This window comes from Epinephelus fuscoguttatus, linkage group LG15 (assembly GCF_011397635.1).
Source record: "Epinephelus fuscoguttatus linkage group LG15, E.fuscoguttatus.final_Chr_v1".
Lineage (NCBI taxonomy): Eukaryota > Metazoa > Chordata > Actinopteri > Perciformes > Serranidae > Epinephelus > Epinephelus fuscoguttatus.
In genome coordinates this window covers 12,137,477-12,154,848 of record NC_064766.1, presented here as the reverse complement: position 1 = coordinate 12,154,848, position 17,372 = coordinate 12,137,477, and the positions used below count along the sequence as shown (strand labels likewise).

The following is a 17,372-nucleotide window of genomic DNA, read 5'->3' as shown; positions in this document are numbered from 1 at the left end:
AACACAAGCAGATGTTGAAGATGACTGATTGCTACTCCTGACACCTAAAAAAAGGCAACAAATAGTCTGATGTTACTATATTTAAGATAGATAACACAGGTAGGGTAGGGATTTGGCCTAAGCAGCATTACTCATCTTTAAACCTATTTTTCTTATACTGGGCTGGAGTAGAGTTCAGAGAATGAATGTTTGGCTGACAAATGTGCTACATTTGAATCCATGCCATATTCATCTGGGCTGCTCTCCTAAACAATGTTTTTTTTCTCAAGATTATTTTTTGGGCAGTTTTGCCTTTAATGATTGTGCAGCTGGAGAGTGATAGAAAAGGTGGGATGACATGCAGCAAAGGGCCACAGGTTGGACTCAAACCCAACCTCTGGAAAAGGACTACAAGGTGTGCTAGAGGTCACCTTATAATGTTAAGTAATGTAGTCTTCAATACTCTGAACTGAACAGAAGAACCCCAGAGGCCACCCCTCTGCTCTGCCCCTGGAGCATAATGAAGCATTTAGAAGCTAAAGAGACAGATATTTCCCTCAGGTGTTGGTGGAGACCAAAAACAGAGCTAAAAGAGAATCAGTATTGGATTTATAGCCAGGTGACAAATGAATGTTAATGCACCCTGTGTCTGTTTGATGTGTAAATAGACAACTGTTTGCCAACTGGTTAGAAATGTCAGCTCACTGGGTGTTAATATGTCAGAGTTATTGTGCTGCCTTGTAAAACAGCATATCTCTTATTATAGTCTCTTACTATGACGATTTCACTTTTCAGCTTGTTTTTACAGTCATGGATTAGTTGATCCCAGCATGCTTTGGAGCAGAAAGCAGCGAACTCATCTGTCAATCAAAAGGCACGTCAGTGAGGCCTAGAAGAAATATTTGTTTTAGACTGCACTGTAAATCAGCTATGACATGACAATAGCTGCTATAGAAAGCAAAATGCTTTCCACCCAGCTTTGTATACATTCTGAAATGACAGACTCCCACTGCTACAGTATGTGACCTTTAACAGCCCATGTAAGCCATCCAGACATCTTAACATGATTTATTACAATCCAATCAGAGTCAGACAGCTAATCAGATCATTAGACAAAGATGGCATTCATAAACATCCTCACCAATGAAGAGGAGTTGGGTTGTCCAAATGTAACCAATAGCATCTCTCCATGATGAGCTCTCCCTGAAGCCAGCGTCTTGTTTATGTTTGGAGGAGATGGATCAGGCATGACCTCTCAACCCATTTCCTCTGTTGATTTTTTTTTTTTGCTTTTGGGCTCGAGGGAACATGCCCGACCCCCTGCAACAACACAGAGATACACACACACACTAAATGGAAGAGGAAGCTAACTTGTCTCATGGTTAACAAGCAGTGGCAGAGCAATTTGTTCTCATTGGAGAGAGCAAACAAGACCTGGTGTCTCTTAATTTGTGTAATGTAATTACTGAGGGAGACAGTTTTAGACAATTAGACCTCTGTAGGAAGTAACTGATTTGTTTATTTCAGTGTATGGTGTTCCACAAAAAAAAGTCAACGTAACAGATTATTTAGTGTCAAGATCAGAAATGTCCACTTGTTTCAGTGCATGAATTGGCATTGAGTCCACAAGATGGCTCCATCCTGGAAATACATGTATTACAGCATTATCTTGACCCTTAGTGGTGACTACCCGAAATATTTTTATTCGGGACCTCAAGTCAAAAAGTCAGAGGATACACTTACTGCTGCAGCTGAAGAAGTTCAACCTGCCATTGAGTCCATCCTCACCTCCTCCATCACCATCTGGCACACTGCTACAACCTCAAAAGGCGAGGGCAGATTGCAGCGTATCTTTCATTCTGCTGGGAAGGTAATCGGCTGCAATCTGCTGGACCTGCACGCCGCCAGGGCAGGAAAGACTGCAGCTGGCCCTTCCCACACAAACTTTTTGTTGTACTCCCCTCTGGCAGGAGGCTGCGGCCCATCAGGACCAAAACCTCACACCACAAAAACAGTCTCCTCCAAGTTTATATTGTACTTTTCTCTATCCTGTATTTATGTTCTTGAGTGTTGCAGTGCTTTGCCCTAATTTTACTTATCTTATCTTAATATGTTTATTGTATGTTTTTATGCGTGCAGCAAAAATCAACACAGTTTTCTTGTGGGTGTAAACCTACATGGCAATAAATTCTTCTCTCATTCTGATAGTTCAGGCTTAATTTGGGAGTCATTTTTATGCACAAGATGTCTGCAATATTTCTGATTTGTTGTGTCAGTGCGGCCATTAAACAACATGGAGTCTTGGATTTAAATATTTAATAGGAACCTCCAACTAAAAGTGTTGGAATTGTGCTGAAAAATACTTCAAAAATAAACTTAAAGAAGCTTAAGTGGAAGTTTAATTTAAAATCAAGAATTTTTGGGGTTATAAACATAAACTTGTATCAAAGACAAGTGAAATTTTCTCACTCTGGTTGGTTAAAACCGATATTAATTTGGATTCAGTTGTTGGATTCAGTTATGTGCTTTACGGGTAGCTGTCAGTTCAATCGTCCGACCACAAGGTGGCAGCATGATAATACTTTATCCGTCTCTCCTCACGCAAGTGGAGTTCAGAGTCTTCTCCAGAGTTTGGAGCTGCTGGAGTTTTGCCATTCTCATCCATCATGTCATTTGAGGTGATGAAATACTGTTCCTACTACTACTCCTAACTCATTTGAGCACAATACTCTCTCAAATTAGAGGCAAAATAAACCCCACTTACGTGCCCTTTGCAGGCATTACGCACAAACTTTGAACATTTCCTGAACCGCAATTTAGTGAAGATACTGACAGTTAAGGAGTCCCATGATAAATGGACCACACACTGCCGTAATTACCTTTACGCACGGCAGTAAGAGGGTGTTAAAACGTCTGTCCCTCTTTACTGACGCCTTAATTATGAGCCCGAGGCATCTCTACGTTGTAAAGCATCCACTATATTAAAAACAACCTAAACAGTCCATTTAAACGTTCATAATAAGCATCTATTACCACGAGGCAGATATTTTTTTGAAATTTTTGCGGGAAAATCCACCACTGTGGTCGGGTAAATGTGTCCCCAGTAATTTTCTTGAGGCTTCTGGTTGCCTTTTCTGCTTTGTTTCACAAACACACGTTTCTTAAAAAATATTTTAACAAGCACTGGGAAAAAAAATAAGGATCTCCCTCCATTAACATTAATCCACCTGTTCTGAAAAGACAAAAAAGGACTTAAAAAGTAGGTAAGTAGTTAATTGACTCCTAAGCGTAAAGACAGGATTAAGTTAAGCGTGACACATTTAGCCTGGATCGGGAGTTTTACAGAGGACAGAAGTCAAGAGTTAATAAAGCGCAGGGGGCATTAAACTGAGAGGACCACCTGTAGTGCCCCTATACTGCCATGCCAATGTTGTTCTCTGCGTCTCACAGCATGTGAACCTGCAACACCGGGGAGGTTTAATAAAGCTTACAGATCGCATGTGCCCCCTAAGGAAAGTTAGGACTTTTAGTTACATATAAAAGAATCTCTTACTGTCATAACTCCGCCATTACGCACAAAGATATTAAGATTCAGCTTGTGCGCTCCACAAAACCACGCAAAACACAAGTCCATACCTTTTTAAGCATGCATGACAGACTTTAAAATTATTCACTGCATCACATCACAACAAAGTTAGGGCGAGAATGACCAGGGCGCACGAGAGAAAATTCAATAAAAGTTGTTTTATTCTCAAAATAAAATTTTCTATCAAAGTGTGAATTATACATATTTACAATCTCGTAAATTTTCATATACAAATGTACAATATATGTACACCAATAATTATATAAATACACTTTACGCGCTAATGCAACCCGTATGAGACAGTATTAAGGCATTGATTAATGTAAGTGTAAATCCATCTTGTAGACAAAAAAAAAAAAAAAAAAAAAAAGAAACAACCCGGGGTTGACCTCATTTCAAGCAGAGCAGTCTTGTGAATCTTATGTTTAAGACACAGCGGTTCCTTACAGTAAGACGAAGAAGAGTCTCAGCTATACCATGTAACCTATCGACAAGGGGGATCTTGTCAGCTGTGCGCATTCAATTAAGCCCAGATAAGACTCTGCATTCTTCGTGCCAGGTACATTGTTCTGCTGCTGACAGTCTCATTATTTAAAGAGAAGCCATTAGGCGCTCATTAATGTGCTAATTACAACACGCTGATGGACAATCCCAACACAATTACTCACCCCTCCCCTCCCTCTCCTACCCAACACCCTCTATTCAAACCCATGGACGTCATTTGGATAAGGCAAGAAGAGAGCACTTTCTTTAAGTATACCAAACTGATCCTATAACTTTTTTTTTTTTAAGTAGAATGGAACACATAAATGACCACAAACTGTTACATTAGGGAGTGCTCGTCATCAAAGTTAGATATAAACTGGCAGTTTGGTGACTCACTTTGAATAATTTACCAAATTACCCAAATAAAACATTCAAAAGAAGTCTTTACTGATAAACGCTGGTTTTGAGTCTTTAGCGTCAAATGACATAAGATGCATTTGAGCGAATGACCCCCGTGTTCAAACCCGGGACAGTGGCATCTGTTTGGGGCAGGAGACAGAGCTGGCTGTCCCAGACCTCCATGTCAGTCCCGTGCTCACGTCACTGTACATAGAGCCCGCTGAGGCTTTACTCCCCCAGCAGCACCGCGTGCAGAAAGTCCTCCAGGAGTCCAAGGTTTTCCCGGACCAGATCCAGGCCCCCGAAGTGATGCCTACCAGGAGGCACATAAAGTATTTCAACATGAACACTGCATAGTCCGGTCTCTGCCTGTTCGGGTCTGTCATGCACGTACAGTTGTGCGTAATTTCCCATGTCTGTCTGTTATGCTGCTCGTAAAAGTAACACGCCACTATGACAGTGGCTGGGACTGTGTATAAAACTGTGAAAACTCCTATCCGGATCATCAGCCTCTCCAGTTTGTCAGTCTTGGTGCCCCCTTGCTTGATTACACTCCTGATCCTGAACAGCGAGACGAACCCAGCCAGTAGAAACATGGTGCCGATGAACAGGTAGATAACCAGCGGTGCCAACACAAAACCCCGCAGGTTATCCAAATTCTGGTTGCCTACGTAGCAAATCCCAGCCACAGAGTCTCCGTCCACTGAACTCAGAGCCAAAACTGCGATGGATTTCATGCTGGGGATGAGCCAGGCGGCCAAATGAAAGTACTGTGCGTAACTGGCGATGGCCTCGTTCCCCCACTTCATGCCAGCGGCGAGAAACCAAGTGAGTGACAGTATCACCCACCAGATCGAGCTGGCCATGCCGAAGAAGTAAATGAGCAGGAAAACGATGGTGCAGAGCGCAGGACCTGTGGTTTCATAGTGGATGTGTTCAGCGCCGTTTTCCCTGTTGCACGCCACTTCCTCGTGACCGGCGATCAGTCTGACAATGTATCCAATGGACACAAACATGTAACAGGCGGAGAGGAATATGATGGGGCGCTCTGGGTACTTAAACCTCTCCATGTCGATTAAAAAAGTCGCCACAGTTGCGAAAGTGGAGATGAAGCACAGGACGGACCACAGGCCAATCCAGAAGGCGGTAAAAGTCCTCTCTTCCTGGGTGAAGTAAGGGTTGTGGCACGGCATGGCGCAGTTCAGGATCTGTCCCGTCTTGACGCGGTTGTGCAACGGGTGGCCGTCACTGGTCACTGGCACCATGGGCGCACGGCAGAAGCATCCAGGCTCACACGGGGACGCTGCTGGTTTATGTTTCCCGGGGATGCCGCGACCGTAGCCGCTCTTCTTCCTGGGGTTGTACGGCTTCAGTGGCCGGTTGGTCGGCTTCGCCACCACGGGAGAAGCTGTGGTGGTCTGGCTGCGGTTGTAGTCCATGCAAAGCGTGTCCTGATTGCCTTGCTCGGGCAGCAGGTCGCACCTCATCCGGTCTGGCCACGGGAATCCGTACTGCCTCATGAGCGGAGCGCAGCCAGCTTTGGCCCGCTCACACACGCTCCTACACGGCGGCAGGGGCTTCTTGTAGTCTTCCAGACAGATCGGTGTGTACATGCTGCAGAGGAAGAAGCGCAAGTCCGGGGAGCACTTTATCTCAACCAGCGGCCAAAACTGGTGCACCTCCAGGCCGGCTTCGTCCTGCGTATCGTGGTTGAACTGGTTGGGCATGTAGGTGTAATTGTAGCCGATTCCTTTGCACAGAGGCACGGATATCTCTTGGCACTGGAGCTCTTTGGCCGCCATGCAACCCGTTCCGTGCAGGACGAGGGCTAGCAGCACGCACCATCCCGGGATGCTCCTCTCCATCGTTGTTTTCTGTGCGCGATTCGTCCTCGACAAAGTGCCAGCGAACTTGCGCTTTGCAAGTAGGCTGCAAGCGCGATTAATCCAGGGATGCTGTTGAACTCATGCTAGAGCGCAGATAGTTTGTGATGGTTCTGCGGTGCGTGTGATATCCAAAACAAGCGCGTTACTTTCACACAGTCTGGGATACTGCCAGTCTCCTCTCTCCCTTTGTGTCGGTGTAGCACCGAGTCTCTCTTTGCATGCTCCTGTGTTGGTGGGTGCGTTGGGTTTTATACGGGAGGAGCGAGGACACTCCCCCAGCATGGGCGGGGAGGGAGAATAAGTCAATCAAGGGTTCCTTCTATAGGTGTTTGTTTAAAATGTTCACCCTGGAGGAAGGGTTATAATCACTTTGTCTCTGTTTACCCCCTCCAGACACACACACACACACACACACACACACACACACACACACACACACACACACACACACACACACACACACATACTGCTCCTTTACAAACACGAGGAGGGGGAGTTATAATACAATAGCAACATTAGGAAGAAATGTAATTAGGAATGAAGACAGTGAGGCGTAAGCTCACATAAAGTCACCACTTATTATACTGGTGGGATACAGGATGTGCCTGAATGCATCATAGCATCATGCTTGATGGCTGACTAACAACTGTAGGTCACTGAATTTCCCCTCAGGGGATTAATAAAGTAAATAAACTAAACTACCTTACCCAGCTATTTAGTTACCACCACATCACTTCTGAGATTAACTACTCCTTTGTCCATATTGATTATAGAATATAAATATTTGCTTAAAAATACAGCATGGACTGGATAGTGAGAGGGACATTTTTAAAGTTAGGATGTATCACGTGCCATTTGAGTATTTATAGGTAACTGAATCTACAACAGCTCATTCAGGTTTGACTTTTTCAAGAATATCCATCAAAATCAAACATGCATTGCCAAGATACCATTCCTTTATAAAGCCAGATAGACTTATATTGAAAAGACATACACTGGTCTGCGTCAGGCTGTGTTCTTAAAATCTGAAATTGTTAGCTCAAGAATATGAAAAGAACCGTTCTGTCATGGGTTTAAATCATGCAGCCGTAATATGAAAAAATACGGAGTCTCTTCTTACTGCCAATGACATAGGTTTTGTTTCAACAGGGGGAGACACATATGAAGCAGGGGGTTTGGTGGTCATCAGCAAAAAAAACAAACACTTAATTTCCTGCATTCTGTAAATATTTATGCACCAGTGCACATGTTCTTAATTTTGAGTGGGATGTGTCCTCTCTGTCCACCCTGAAATATGCACATATGCTCACTGCAAGTCACAGTCACTGCAATCTGGGTATAAGCTTTTAAGTTTCTTTATTTTTGATGCAAAATAAAGCAGCTTGTGTCTTTCACTTGAATAAAGCATACCATAAAAATTACTAATTTTCTCTGTTTAACAGATATTTAGTTAGTAAGTTTGTCCTGTTTTCTGTTTCCCATTTTATTTTCTTAAAATTATTTTTACATCCAAGTCAGAGTTCAAATTATCCAACATTTTACCTCACAAAAATGCAGTAAAATACTTTCACAATCACTGTAACCTTAGTGTTTAAATTCCATATTCTTATAATTTATTTCATCATTTAATTCAGAGCCAAACTTTTGTTCAGCCGCTCGGTCCTTTAAGTCTTTTTGCTGTAACCCTGATAGTTCAATTCACTGCAAAGTTTATGAAAAGCCACTGTATCAATTATTCATCGGCAAATGGTTCTGAAAGCCACAAGGGAGCACTAGTCTGATACTGTCCGTCATTTGTCCTCCGGTGCACTGAATGACTTCCAGTGTCCTCTGAATGTGACAATGCGTGAAAATGTGCATGTGGCCTCGGAGCTGGATGCATGTGTGAAAGAATGAGAGAAAATGTGTTACATGCTTATGTGTGATAGTACGTAAATATGTCTGCATAGCTGTTTGCATGCATGGGAAATAGAGTGTGTGTGTGTGTGTGTGTGTGTGTGTGCGTGTGTGTGTGGTAAAGAAGGTTAATGTGGTCTTGTTAGCCCACAGCAGGGGGTCGTCTTGGTCTGAAGGGAGGAGGGGCTGTTTGTCTTAACGCTGGTGCCAATGTTTCACTCAGAGCATGCTGGGCCGGCGATTACTGCGACACACCACTGGGCCCAACAAACAGGACAGTGTGTGTGTGTGTGTGTGTGTGTATGTGTGTAAACACTGTCAGAGCTCAGCCTAAAGAAAATAAGCTAACATGGGCAGATACAGCATTGTGATAGCACTAATTAAAGTCATTCACACTTCTTATTGGATTCATTGGCTTCAAATGGAGCTGAGGCGGTTTGGCAGACAGGCAGCGAGCTTCTAATGCACAGGTTTTATCAAAACTAATTAGCCCAAACTCCAATATTTGCTAAAGGATGCTTATTCAGCTCAGTTTGGGGTCCCAGCTGGGTGGGGTGTCTTGTGAGAAGATCATTTTGAGGGTGCTGGGTGAGCTGGTAATTACGAAAATGTTACTAAATAGAGTTTTAGATGCTTTCTTGGAGCTTCTAGTGCTAAGTGTATTCCTTTATTTGGCAAAAATATTGATGCGGCCAGAGGATTAGATAAAACAATCAGAAATATTTTACCATCCACCAATGTGTGAATGAAGACATCCAGGCTTTAACTGATATCAGATTATTTAGATACAGAAAATACAGTTATACTGATCTCCTCACTAGTAGATATACCGATGCTGCGAGAAAGTGCCATGGCATAATCACAGCAATCGTCACCTGTAACTTATTTTGGCACAAACACACAAACATGTATAGGTAGGTTCCCCTTGTCAACTAATGTCAAGTTAGTTTCAAGTTCATCTCAGAGGGCTGTATGGTCTGTGCAACATAAAACCCTCATGTCGGTACGCATTACTCATTCCTCTACTCTCTTTCCTCTCCTCCTTTTTGTGCACTTTAGCTTCTTTTAGCATTACAGTTAACTTTTGTAAGTGCTTAGACTGGAAAGTGTGCTGTCCAATGCCAATGGGTGCTTTGGCAGTCAGAGATTCAACCGGCATCCCATCAGCTTCTGGGCAGACTTTGTTATCGCCCTGCCAAACTTTTGTACAGCTAGTCCACATAGTAACCACCCCAACAAACCATCAACCAAGACCTCAAGCTGAAGCCAGTGTGTATACTTCTCCGCTCGGGTGTTCTGGAACTTCCTTATGGCTCCAGTGTACAAACTGACTTTTACTCACATCACCAGTGTAGCATTTCTGCTCTAAAATTTCACCTATACCAACATCTGTCCATGCGACCTCCAAAATGGCAGGTATGGAGGTGTTGTAAAATTTAAAGGAATACTTCACTCCCCAAATGAACATTTGTGTATCAGTTGCTCACCCGATGCTACATGAAATCTGTGAAGAAATCTTTGTTTGTCTGGCATGCTTCCGGTGAATGAAGAATACAAAAACTAAGAAAATTCTTGATGAATTGATGTTGTAGGGGGCCGGGTTTAAAAACAGCAAAAACATATTAAAACAACAGTTTGCAAACTCTCACACAACTTGAGCAGTATAGTCCAAGTCTCATTTATCTAGTCATATGCTCAGTACTTCCTGAACACATCGCAATACCGTGCCATCAGACAGCCCTCTTTACAGCCAGACTCCATTGGAAAATTTGTGATTTTATCTCTCTGATCACGGGAGCTGCTGATCTACCATCAGTTAGTAAATTTGTGTGATTGTGTGTCTCTGGTGTTTTAGAGGGTTAGTTATGATTCATGAAATTCACACAATAACACCAATAAACTACTCAGCAAGGCAGTGATAGACCCGCAGCTTCCTGTGTTCAGCAAGGTAAAATTACTGTGTTTCTAAATGGAGTCTGGCTTCGAAGAGAGCATGGATAAGTTTCCATTTTGTTCAGTTCCCCATCAGTAAGGGCTCTCAGTCAAGGAAGCACTGAGCATACAACTGGATAAATGAGGCTTGGATTATACTGCACTAGTTGTGTATGAGTTTATAAACAATTGTTTTGATATAGTTGTTGTTAATTACAATTCTCTTTTACTTAAATGTATCAAGAATTTTCTCTGTTTTTTGATTCTTCGTTCACTGGAGGCATGCGGAAAAACAGTTTTCTTCATGAATTCAGTGTCACGCAGAGTGAGTAACTGATACGCAAATGGTCATTTTGGGAAATAAGTATTCCTTTAAGTTATAACTTCCTGAGCACATGGAATGATGTATAAATGTAACCAGAATATGTATTGGTTATGGAGTCTTTATAGCAGATTTTACAGCATGTTATCAGTAAAGTACAGAAACTCATTTGTGATTTTTGAACTTAATATAAAATCTTGCCTCGTACAGCTTTAAAGTTCACACCATCACCAATTTTCAGCATTTTGCTTTACTTTCATTACTGGCCATCATCTTGTCAAACAGGTGGACCATTTTTCTCATGTTGGAATGAGACTCCTCAGACATTCCCATGCTCGTGCATGGACTTTCTGGGCATGATCCAGATGCCTCATGCTGGGCCAGCCATCTCCAGCCGAGCTGTGAACCGCAGGTGAGAGTCGCAGGAAACAGGTGCCTCCTCCTCCCACCGGGGCAAACAGAATAGCAGACCGAGCATCAGTTACACCAATCGCTGTCTGTCAGAGTGGAACCCGTATTGATTAACAAGGCTGATAGACTCGGCGGCCCCAGCCACCAACTGTCGACTACGCCTCCCGCCTTCTGTGTGCAATGGCGATAGTGGGTTTAGGGTTACGCGCTGGCCCCCTGCATACCAAATTTAAAGGGGTGGAAATGGAATTACTGCATCTGTTTAGAAGTCAATTTCTGCATTCTCCGGGCTGCTCACCCCACCACTCCTTTATCTAACCTCCCTTCTTGCCTCTCTCTTTCCCCCCGATTCTCCCAGGGCTCTCAAAGTTCATGACGCCAAAGAAAAAGGCGAGGGGGGGGGGGGTTCTCACAGACTTACTGAGGCGTGCTGTGAAACTCTGAAATGTTTGTCTTTGTAACCTCCTCATGGGAAGTTTGGCCGTGTGATACTCTCAAACTTTACCATTCATCCTGTAACGTAATGTGCTAAATTTGAGTTGATTAACGTTGTGTTGATTGTGGGAAATATATCCAGCCGCTGGAGCTGAAAGCCAATCAGAGCAGTGAGTAAGAAAGCAAGTTTAGGTTTATTACACTCTAAACTAAAATGGCGCTTAACAGTACCCAAAAGTGGTTCTTTGGCTTGTTGTCATAGGGAAGCCTGTTTTGGTGTTATATAGCATCTATCTTGAAAAGGTACAGCACTTTTGCCATGCAGTGCTATATAATAGGCTACTCTTACAGGTGCCATATAGCACTATATTATTGTTTAGATTTTTTGTGCCAAGGGGCTCTTGAATGATACCAGATAAAACATGGACAAATAGATATGCTTCTTCAAGATACTTTTACTTAAGATATGAGTGATTGTTAATAATTTCATACAAATTGTTGGACAGCTTCATGTCCTCTGGAATATTTTCAGTGCACATAAAGGCAGGGTGTTGTTGGAAATACACTGTTTGTAGGCTATTTTAATGTGGTGTTTTTATTCTTTCTCCAATAAACTGAACTAAATCAAGCTGAAGAACCAGTAGAGAACCTCTAACGTACAATACAGGGGCTTTAAAGGTATGACTTCTTCAGCTTAGTTTAGTTTACTGGGAAAGAACCAGTAGAAAACCTCCAAAGAGTTGTACATGAGCTTGAAGAGTTATTTATAGCCCCATTTACACCAAGCAGAATGATATGATAAAGTTCAGTTCGTAACGCAGTGAGTGACAACAACCCCGCCCACAGTTAAAGGCTAGTTCACATTACACAATTTTCACCCTGATTTTGCATCGCGGAGACTATCGTCTTTTGAGTGTTCATACCTGGCAATGTGTGTTTCTGTCATGGGGAGCCTCACCAACTGCGTTACGACCTGTGTGTGCACACCACAAGATTTCTCCACCGAGCCCTTGCGGACAGAGCCCCAGATAACGCGGTGATGTCACCAAACTACGTTTTTTAACTTGGAGACGACACATCGTAAAGGCATGGATATTCCTCTCAGTGTTGAATCAGATCTGCCTCCAGGGCTTGGGTCCAAACACATCGCACTCCCCATGATCCTGTGGACGCCACCATTGTTGTTGTTGCTTACTGGCTTGTCAGTGTTGCCAGATCTTGGGAGAGAAACAAGCAACCAGGGCTTTAGAAACAAGCCCAAAAGAAGTGACTATCATGAGTTTAAATAACTTGAGTTTAAATGGCTTGTTCACCCATGAGGACTCGTCATGGCAGACTCACCTCACCTCCAACCCAAGATGGCTCTCAAGATCCTCTGCTACGTCAAAATTGTGGTGAAAATCGTGTAACGTGAACTAGGCTTAAGGGTACTGTTTGTGGTGGAAACACTAAACTGACCTAGGGTCTAGGCCCAGTGTCAAAGAACTGCTGAGGGCTCAACATTTTTTGAGGAGCACAGACAGCAAATGCATGGTTTTCCTTTATTTCAAATCGGGCACTGGTTAGCAAACCTCCACACTGCTGCACTGATCTTAAATGTAAGCCCACTTGTTGTTTCTTGATGCGCATTGTTATGGGTTGATGCGAGTCAACTCATCAGGATGTGACACACTCCTGTTTCCCAGAGTTGGCATGTCAACCCAAACAGCAGCCATTTAAATTGCATTACCTTCGGGGACCTGCTACTGTGCCTTAACTACTTCCTTTGACGTGTCCAGTGTATGCATCTGGCATTAAATGATGAGATTCTGCAGGTGTGTGCTGTGCTTAAGTGTTGCATCTTTTTATAATGACAGTCGACCATCTAGAAGTTAATGGAAGGAAGTAGTGTAGATCCTGCTTCTTTCAGCTTGTTGCTTAGTTTTGTGAAAAAAAAGAAAAAGAAAAAAAGATACAGGCCAGAGACAGAAATTAAGCCCTCGAGAGATTTTTAACAGCTTTATTTCAAACTTGCCAACACTGCACAGATTAAATAACCAAATCATAGAATGACATTGCTTTAGGTACGTTCACCTTCTCTTAGCGTCACAAAACAAGTCCTGATTTTTCTGAGTTCCTCATTCTGCAGTCGCTAATAACCAACCTGACCCAGTTTCATTGAACCCCACAACCCCTCCTGAATATCTGTCTGAAGCTGGCAATTAAATACATATTTAAATAAAGTGTCGCCTCGGTCCCCAGGGTAATATACTTGATTTAAAACTTCATGTGTGTATTGGAGAAGGGGCCTGAGCGTAATAAGATCTGATGTATGATTTCAAGATAAGACGTAGAGGCCCCCGTGACTTCTGAAGATGTTTACTTTCTTTAAGTTTGGACGCAGCCTTTTAGACGCCACCCTTGATCTCCAAGGGAACGTTGCTGTCACAGAGTTCTCACTGGCCGGATAAATAATCAGAGTATAAATAACTAAATGAAGAGTTTCAGAAAAATCTATGCATCCATTTTTGGAAAAATATGTCATGTCATTCATTTGACTCACAGCTTGTAACTACAACTCTGAGTTATGTGGAGTTCTTAGTTTCTCTGGTCAGAAATTTGACATGTTTTCCAATCTGCTGATATTTTTGTGAAACTTAATTTTCTGACAAGGAGACACAGAGGGAGATACACAAGTTTACTTTGTCAGCTGTTTGTTTAATGTGTTTTTTAACTTGTGAGTGTGTTATTATGGAGTGGAAGTCTTTAATTTTCTGGCCACGACCAGGGGAAATTTGTGTCCAGTCATGTGTGTCCATTTTGCCATTCCTGGTCAGTGATGGATGGAGGATTCCTCCCTTCCTTCCTTCCCCAGGTTAGATTCCTCTGCAGTTGGCTGTGTGTTTACTTAAAGGCCGACTACTAATCAGCCTGAGGTGGGATGTGAGGCTTAAAGCAGTCACCCCTGACAGCATGCACGCACACAGACACACAGACACACACAAACACACACACCTCTGACAGTGTCCCTCTGTTGACTGAGTGTGTGTATTGTATTGGCTCACCTTCCTTCCGCTCATTAACCAGAGCAAACAGTGACACAAAACCCTCCCATCCAATCAGTCTACTGCTGGGCAGGATCATGACAGTAAGGTCTGTTAACCAACCTCTTTAAACCAAACACACACACACGAAGACACACATTCTAAGTCACTACATGACAGCTAAGAGGTCTAAAATATAAAAAAGGCTTGAAGGTCCCCAGAACTAACACTAACATCTAGTTACACAAACATTTGTTGAATTGGAACTTAGTATCTCTGGTTCATTTTAACACATGCCCACACTTAGAACATTTTATTGGCTCAAGTCCAGTGAAAGAGGCAGAAGATAAGACAAGATGAAGGTAACATTATGGAGCCTTACACTTTAGTTATAAAATGAAATATTTAACTTGAGGGTCACGGTGCCCCAAGATACATTTTCAAGGCTTCTTGATAATTAAAGGAGTACAAAAAATATATGTCTCTGTAATACAAAATCTTTTTTTGTCTGCTCTTCTAATGTGTGCAGATGAAAGTAAGAAGTCTGAGATCAATTTCTGCCTTTAGATCTGGGTACTCACCTGAAAATGTTGCTACAGGAGAATACAACCTATTGTACATATTTTATACCAAAAATAAAGATATGAGTGAGAATTACAGTTCTGCAGTTACTGAAAAAGTCTTTAATAAAATATCTTAGACGAACGCCTTCTATATGAAAACATTATATTGTATACTGGCCGCCACTCATTTGAGTATATCCCAAAAAATTCTGTCAGGCTGAGCGACCGTGTACCAGCCTTCATTTGATAGCCTTTATTATAGAATTTCACTTTATTTCTTCTTTCAAATTTTTCTGTTCACGTGCAATAACAGAGGTACAGGCAATGAAAACTGGAACTATTAAAATGTCATCAAGATGTTTCTGGAAAAATGAACTGTTGAGTGTTCCAATTTATTAAAATTGTTTGACAACTGGAAAACAAATTCCTGTCATCCTTATTGTATTGACGTGATGGCAGAATTTCAGTAGTAAAGATCTTTTAAAAAAATCTAATCAAAATGATCTGCATGACTGGATATTGCTAGGCATTTCAAATGAACCCAAATGAATGGAAAGGGTGGTAGATGTTGTTTGTCAGTGGGACGCTTTCAAAGGGATGATGAGCAGCACTGTAGGTAGAGAAAAGTGAAAAAACAAATCATGCAAATTTCAACCAAAAGGAATTAAAGGGGCTCTGTGCAAAATTCAAAGCATATGAGCTGTCTGCATATGGCTCTCAACATGGAGGTGGTTGAGCCGGCGGCTAGCAGCTTATGTTGCTAACTACATTAACAGCGCTAATCAACAGCAACAGTGCTAACAGAGTTAACGATGCTAACCAAGGGGGAACTGCCCCTGCTTAGGACACCATTACTCCACTATATCTTTACATTAATGCTCTGAATGTCAAATACAGAACCTTTAAAGTGAATAAAGCCCAAAGCTTTGCAGCAAACTGCCGCTTACTGTTCTTCTACAGATCAATAACTGTCTTTTTTATCTTCTCAGCCCTCAACTGGAACCTATCATCTGCCCAGCTATACAGGTGCAAACATTCAAATAATATACAGTGACGAACCAAAAAGGGATTCAACACTTACAATGCTGATGCCTGAATTTAGCTACGGGCACACAGGAGCATACTGGTGCACCACATTTAATACAATGTAATCTGCGGCTGAACAGTTTCACCCTTCTTTCCATAACTTGACAGTGCCCAGTCACTCACTGCTTGGACCTAATCATGCACATCTGTTTTAAATATCACTGCATGAGCAGATGGTTTGCATCAAAATCACAATCCGTTTAACAGATCATAACCCTGTGGAACACAAATAAAAACTACTCAACTTAAAAGAAAATTCCACTTTCATACAATTCGGGTCATACTGTTGTAGATGAGGCCACCATTTCTATCAATAATAATGACATCATACTCATCAGGTTCATTGCTGAGATCTGGGAACACATGAACATTAATAAAAAAAGGTCCATCAGGGCAAGAAACGTGAGCAGTCAGAAAAGTAAACAAATTTTAAACAAACACCTGGTTAGCAAAAGGTATGTAGAAGAGAGGTGAACAGCACAATTATTACACAGACTGTTGTAAACAAACAGTTTGTGTAATAATTTGGATAATAAATTCTGTTTACTTTGACCTACAGTGCTTACCGTAGTTGTTTGCACACACATACACACATGTGCTCTAATATTAGCAACATTTAGACATTTCACATTCATCTTCCCCTTAAATAATGTAGTTTATGCAATCGGACCATAGAACTGCTTGTGTTTCTTATCCCAACTAACTTTGAGCTATGTGTTATCACATCTTATGATTAAACTTGTATAAAACATTGAAAATAAGGCACAAGTTTTCATTTATCATTCTATAAACAACCACTTGTACAAACTGATAAATCAAGTGATTAAGTCACAAAACACAGGGAGAATTATTGATTTAACTAAAAAAAAAATGCTGATAATGTTTGGGAACAGGGCCTCATGGAAAAAGGAAAGATAATGGCAAGTGAATAAGTTATAATATTAAAGTGTTTTTTTTCTCAGTGGGTGAAACCAGCTGCCACAGTCTGACCATTTGTCTCACTTTGTCTCCTACACTCTCCATAATCCCTCCATACTGTAGTCTAAATTAGGAGGGTGCCAGCCCTTCACTGAGGGTGTTACCGCGAGTCCTTCTAAATTGCCACTTGTTCTGCTGGCGTCATTAAGACCCTGGAGCGACAGGAGGCCTGTTCTTAAATTGCTGCCCCTGGAAACAGCAGTGGCATGTTTATAATTACGCTCTTTCTTCAGGGGCAATGACGTCTTCCCCGTGGTAAACACGCTCTTTTGGCCGGCTCTGGTCCTGCACAGACCTGAGGATTCATTAAGAGCTGTGACGACAGCCTCGGAGCTCGGTTTACTCCGACTCGTTGGCTGTGTTTTACGAGCGGCTCTCACCTCAGAGGGA

The 17,372-nt window shown here is 42.2% G+C and overlaps 1 protein-coding gene across 1 annotated transcript; it reads right to left on the bottom strand.

Moving 5' to 3' along the window:
• Positions 1-3,761: 3,761 nt before the first annotated feature.
• LOC125902655 (frizzled-8-like) lies at positions 3,762-6,545 on the bottom strand. Its single transcript, XM_049599185.1, has one exon. It carries the CDS (start codon positions 6,313-6,315, stop codon positions 4,570-4,572), a length of 1,746 nt encoding a protein of 581 aa, XP_049455142.1. The 5' UTR covers positions 6,316-6,545; the 3' UTR covers positions 3,762-4,569.
• Positions 6,546-17,372: the final 10,827 nt, after the last annotated feature.